This window comes from Mesoplodon mirus, assembly GCF_964341445.2.
Source record: "Mesoplodon mirus genome assembly, chromosome: 18".
Taxonomy (NCBI): domain Eukaryota; kingdom Metazoa; phylum Chordata; class Mammalia; order Artiodactyla; family Ziphiidae; genus Mesoplodon; species Mesoplodon mirus.
Window position 1 is genome coordinate 55,466,606 of NC_138994.1, and position 5,504 is coordinate 55,472,109.

A 5,504-nucleotide genomic window follows, 5' to 3' on the forward strand; every position below is an offset into this window, starting at 1 on the left:
GGGACCATTTTTTCTCCCTAGGACAACCTTGGCCATGAGGGTTCCTCAGGCCAAAGCTACTGCCCTCTCTCATTAGGTGCTGCCATATTCACACATTTTATGGGGTCTCTGAAAAATAGCTTAAATGGTTAATTGTTCATCCAACTGCTGTGGATTTCAGGTCTGAAACTTTTTCTTGATTCAGCTTCAATACGGAGGCAGGGAGGTGCCCAGCCTGCCTAAGAGGCAACGGTGACATGGTCTGGTGTGTCACAGACCTGCCGAGGTGTGGCCCCCAGGTCCCACCTCCAGGCTCACACACACACACACACACACACACACACACACACGGGCAACCATGGAAACAGACTTCAGCGTCATGGGAGGGTTCAGGTCGCATTTCTGCCGTTTCCTGGCTGTGTGATCTGGAAGAGGTTAAAACATTTTGAGCCTTATTTTCCTCATCTCCCAAATGAGGTTAAAAAAAAAAATTTAAGTGACATGTAAGTAATTGTACGGATTAAAAGGAAAGTAGAGTGTAAAATCCTTTCATGCCAATTGAGGGCTATACAACTGCTGGTTTAATTAATTTGCCATTTCATTTTCCAGCCTACAGAAAGTCCTCGTTAACTAAGTAAATGGTCAATTTTCCATCACCAGGAATAGCAGTCAGCCACAAAGTCACCAGTGTCTCTTGGGTTCCAATCTCTGGTCAATAGGGCCAGATCTACAGAGGCAAAAACTAAAGTATCGTTTTCTTTCACAGAGTAGTTTCATCTCAGACAACGTCAATCCTGAAAATGTAAGTGAGGGGCTTTAAATGAAGGAGTGAGGCTTTGCTCAGAAGTATCTAATGAAAAAGGGGGGGAAAAAAGTAGGCAAAAGCATGCTGTTTTTTTTTCTACTTTTATTTATAAAGAACACCATTCCTTCCCGACACAGACATAAACACTCACCCATTCCAAGGAGGAGCTCATTAAAAACAACAACAACAGAACTGGGGGATAGAGGACCTTAGTTAACACCAGTCTGTGTGCCCGACTCGGGGATCACTGGGAATGTTTCCTCAGATATGAGACCTCACCTCAAAGAAAGGAGACGTTGACCTGGAGGGCCCACCCACTCACCAGGCAAAAGCTACGCCCTCAGTCTTCGGCATCATCAAACTGTCCCGTTTCAAAGACCATCTTGGAATAATGGGGTATCAGTGGAGGTGGGTGGTGCCAACTGGGGTCATAGATCATGTCTCCTTGCGGGGCACAGCACACCCAGGGTCTGACCTCTTGAGAAAGGCAGCCCTGGATGTCGTCAGCATCTGCAGGCAATTTTAAAAGACAGATTAAAGAAAGGAGGGAGAGTGAAAAGAGCCAAAAATGTCTAGGGGACAGACACTTGCACTGTCTTTGCTTAAACACATGCACACACGCACACACAGACAGACAGACACAGACACACACACACACACACACACAGTCCTCCTTTGGTGGAGAATCCCAAGCACCTTCATTCTGACGCCACCCACAGTCCTGCTTCTCAGACACCGGTTCCTAGCAGCGCAGAGGAAGCAACTGGTGAACACAGCACTTCTGTCTACAGCCGCTCCATTCACACAAAGATATTTGGAGACGGTAACAGTTTCAATGTTAAAACTGACCAATACATTATATAATAAAATGCAAAACTGGCACTTCCCCCCCCCCACCATATGAAAGAGAAGCTGTCACAGAAGTTTCAGACCTATGAGAGCTATCAGGCTAAGCTCACGGATGTGGGTCCCTCTTCCAAACTGTTTAGGGGTTAATGTGTAGGAGGGTCTCAGAAGCCTGGCCTAGGACCCCAAAAACCCCACACCTACCATATGGATTCCCTTGATCTGCTTTCAACTCCAAGTCCCAGTCCTCGTTAAAAAGATCAGCAGCCTGTTCCCTGGGGGGACAGCCGGACACCCCTTCTGACAGCTCCCAGGGATTCGGTTCCCCATCAGAATCCTCATCATCCACAGCAAAGCCTTCCTCTTCACAATGGGTGCCCTCACCATGGGCAGGACTATCATGAGGGATGCTCTGTGCTCCACTGGCTAAGAAATCGACAAAAGGAAGAAGGTCTTCAAATACCTGGCAGACCAGAGAGGGCCTGGTCGTGCACTCGGGAGATTTTTGGCAGACTTACTAAGAGGGCAGCAGTTAACAAGTGTGCAGAGCTCCTCAGCCACCGGAGCGCTTACTTAAAAATTGTTGTTCTGTTTCCAGTTTTAGAAGTAGGGTTGATCATTTACTTTCAGTAAGATGTTTTGCCTTAAATAATAAGGCCGTTAATTACCAGCTCTTTTCATTCACATGAGAAGGCAGGCACAGTTTATGTTTTCAGGTAGTTTCAATGCCACTGAGGCAAAGGGCCTCTGGCAGATGATAATCACAATGCAGACCTCCTTGGTGTCTCCCAACACCCACCCCAGGCTCTGCTGCCTACTTGCCTAGTCGATCCGCAGCCTTCTCAGTCTCTCTCTCCTGACCGGAGCGGCCAGCTGAGGCAAAGGCAGCCTGCGGGAAGAAGAAACAATTACCCAGGACTTGGATATCTCGGGTACGGCCAGTATTTCAGCCCCACACCCACCCTTCCATACCCTCCTTTGTGAGGCTGGGGCAGGGACTCTGCCACCCACATTTCTGCTGTGCCCTGTTCGACTGGGCCTTGCTGCTTCCTCTTCCTGTCAGCATCAGCCCTGCCAGCAGGATCGCCTGTCTTCCTGGAGTGGCCACTGAATCCAGTGCACAGTTTGCCAGCACGTGCAGAGCCAGCCTCCTCTCGAGCCCTGTCTTGAGGGGTCTCAGTCTCGGGCCCTCAGGACCCCTCCTCCAAGCTCGGAGACTCGAGCACTAGCCGGGACAGTGCCCCCTCCTCAGAGGTTGGAATTTCAGCTCCCTGCAAAGCCTCTCCTTTGAGCTTGTACATTTCAGTCATTCCAAACTCACCCCTTTGTTCCGTCAGCCCTAGGGCAGGTCGCTGTTTCCCCGCAGTGGCTACCTCCCTGTTTTTAGCTTTTCAGTTACTTAACTTTTTGTCTAGTTAACAGCTCCTTTATCAAATTCTCTGTCTCCTGACTGACACATGGGGACAACAGAGCTTTAGTTGTTGAAGGGAAGTCGTCTTCTCTCATAGCCACCCATATGCTTCTCTGTTCCCGTCACTCAAAAGTTCCTGAAATCCTATTACCTGTTAAGACCTCTTTCTAAGTGGGATGAGAAATGTTCACAGCCTGCATGAGAAGACCTGATTTCAATCCCATTCATTCAGTGTGTACCCTGGACACATCACTTCAGCCACCACACCTGGGTTTCCTTCTCTGGAAATTGGGGATGACTGTTCTGACCTTGCAGGAGGTTTATAATGAGATAACATTTATGAAAACACAGCAGGAATATAACAGCTGTTGAATTGAAATCCACCTCCTTGGCCCCTACATCTAAACTGCGTTTGGCACCTGCCCCAATTAGTTCATGATCTAGTCCTACCTGGATTTAATGAGTCAATTCCATCTCCTGTAGTCAGCGACAACTCCTAGTCACTCCTGCTGACCAGTAGTAGGACCTCTCATCTCTTCCACCTCAAGAGCTCCCTAACTGACTTCCCACTCACCCATCTTGCGCAGCCCTACACGCTTAATGACTCCTCTGATGAAAAACTCAACAGGCCTCCACTGCTGGAGCACAAAATTCGCCGTGGCATCCACACCACCCCCTCACGCTCCATCAACCTGTGCAGCAAAGTTCTCTCTCCCAGCTCCGTGACCCAAGCTCCCAGCCATTTGCCGCGCATTTCTTCATCTCCATGCCTTTGCTAGGACCACCACCGTCTCATCTTGGAGAGAAAGCGCACAAACCTTCCTGCTCTGCTCTGACAAAATTAGTTTTATCCTACCCGCACCCTAAAGTAATTTTCCTTATAAGCTTATCACTACATTTTTCATATTTTGGTTAAGATATGATATCTCTGATGCTTAGACAAGCAGTCCATTCCTCCATCCAATTAATATGTGTCTACGGTGCCAGGCACGATGCTAGGCGCCGGGTTTACAGCAGTAAACAGAGGGTTCCTACCCTCAAGGAGCTCACCCTCTAACACGGATTGCTGACTGTAAACAAGGGCAGATGACTGTAATAACGGTCTCTGAAAAGCCAGGAGCTGTCTGGCGCGCAAATGAAAACAAGTTTCTGGAAACCCTGCGTCAAACGCGGCCTTTTGGTTTCAGTGAAGAGAAAAGGCGAGAGCGCATGAGACATCATCTGGTGCTCAGGCTTAGCTGAGCATCCCCACCAAGGGACACGGACCCTTCAGGGAAAGTCGCTCTCCTCGCTGCCCTCACCTGGCCCCAGACCAGGCCCCCCAGTAGCGGCGCCAGCTCTGGGTCAGCAGCATCACCTCCCATTTAGCAAGGACGCACAGTCGCCCTGCGGCCGACAGCCAGCCCTCCCGGCCCGGCGCGCCCACCCACGCCCTCGGGGTGCCGCGCCCCACAGCCCGGCCGTTTCCAGCTCGGGCGCGCGCCCAAACGGCGGGGTTGCAGAGGGCGGGTCCGAGGCGCTTCCCCGGCTCCCCGCGGCCCCCGCCCAGCCCACCCCGCGAGCCCCGCAACTTCCCGCACCGGGCCGCAGGTGGTAGCCGCGCCCAGGCCCCGCGCCGCGCTCACCCCCGGACGGGGGGGCGCCTCCCGCGTGCTCAGCAGCGGCAGACCCGGCGGCGGCTCTGCCGCCCCCAGTGCCGGGGCCCCGGCGGCCTGAGAGTCCATGCCCAACGCCCGCAGCTCGGCGCCCCGGACGCCGCTCGGCCACGTGACACGCCGGCCTGGCTGCCAGCCGGAGGATACGCCGCGGAGGGCCAATCAGCCGGGGGTGCTCCCGGCCGGGGGGCGGGGCGCGGGGGTCACGAGGAAGCCGGGGCCGGGGCAAGGGGCGGGACGGAGCACGGGGCGGAGCGCGCCCGACTGCGAAAGCCCCCCCTCCCTCCCTACCGGTCCCGGAATCTGATTTTTGTAGCTCCTGACGATGCAGATCCTAGGGCTAGACGACTAGCTGGGTCTGGAATACTGTGTTATCCCTACCCCACCACACTGCGCATGCTTCCGCTTCAAAAACTGTTAGAATAGTTGATTACCCGTGTCTACCTGATAGTGTGTAAAACTCAGCTCTCAAAACTTTTCATGCAACTGTAGCTCTAACCCCATTTCACTCTTTAAACAGGTTTCTCTAGAACTCGGTCTGGAATTAAGACTATAACTCACCCACAAATGGATGAGGCAACTCAGGAGCCCAGTGATTCCCCACCTTGAGTTAATGTCAGTTCTTAAAGTTAACCCATTAGAAACCAGGTTGGATGATCAAAACAAACTCTTCAAACGTTCCAGACACCCTATAGGCTACGACAATTGGTCATAGTAACCCTAAACATTCTGTGCTGGGCGGGTACAGTCTCACCTGGGCGCCGATACCAGCAGAGGTTAGGCAGCGCCTGGGCTAGGGATAAACCAA

The 5,504-nt window shown here is 52.2% G+C and overlaps 1 protein-coding gene across 2 annotated transcripts; it reads right to left on the reverse strand.

Annotated features, from left to right (window-relative positions):
- Positions 1-855: 855 nt before the first annotated feature.
- COPRS (coordinator of PRMT5 and differentiation stimulator) lies at positions 856-4,820 on the reverse strand. Of its 2 annotated transcripts, none has more exons than XM_082603604.1 (4): positions 4,667-4,820; positions 2,449-2,519; positions 1,835-2,052; positions 856-1,294 (listed from the first exon to the last, which is right to left on the reverse strand). In XM_082603604.1, the coding sequence occupies exons 1-4, from the start codon at positions 4,763-4,765 to the stop codon at positions 1,125-1,127; spliced, it is 558 nt and encodes a 185-aa protein (XP_082459730.1). In that variant the 5' UTR covers positions 4,766-4,820; the 3' UTR covers positions 856-1,124. The 2 variants fall into 2 exon arrangements, with proteins under 2 accessions (XP_082459730.1, XP_082459729.1); XM_082603603.1 differs by having other exon boundaries at positions 4,622-4,820.
- Positions 4,821-5,504: the final 684 nt, after the last annotated feature.

Coding starts and splice junctions, on each gene's coding strand:
- COPRS (XM_082603603.1), bottom strand. CDS start 4,765: ATGGACTCTCAGGCCGCCGGGGCCCCGGCACTGGGGGCGGCAGAGCCG. Junction 2,520..4,621: donor CGGCTACCACCTGCGGCCCG/GTGCGGGAAGTT, acceptor TTCTTCCCGCAG/GCTGCCTTTGCCTCAGCTGG. Junction 1,295..1,834: donor AGATCAAGGGAATCCATATG/GTAGGTGTGGGG, acceptor AATTGCCTGCAG/ATGCTGACGACATCCAGGGC.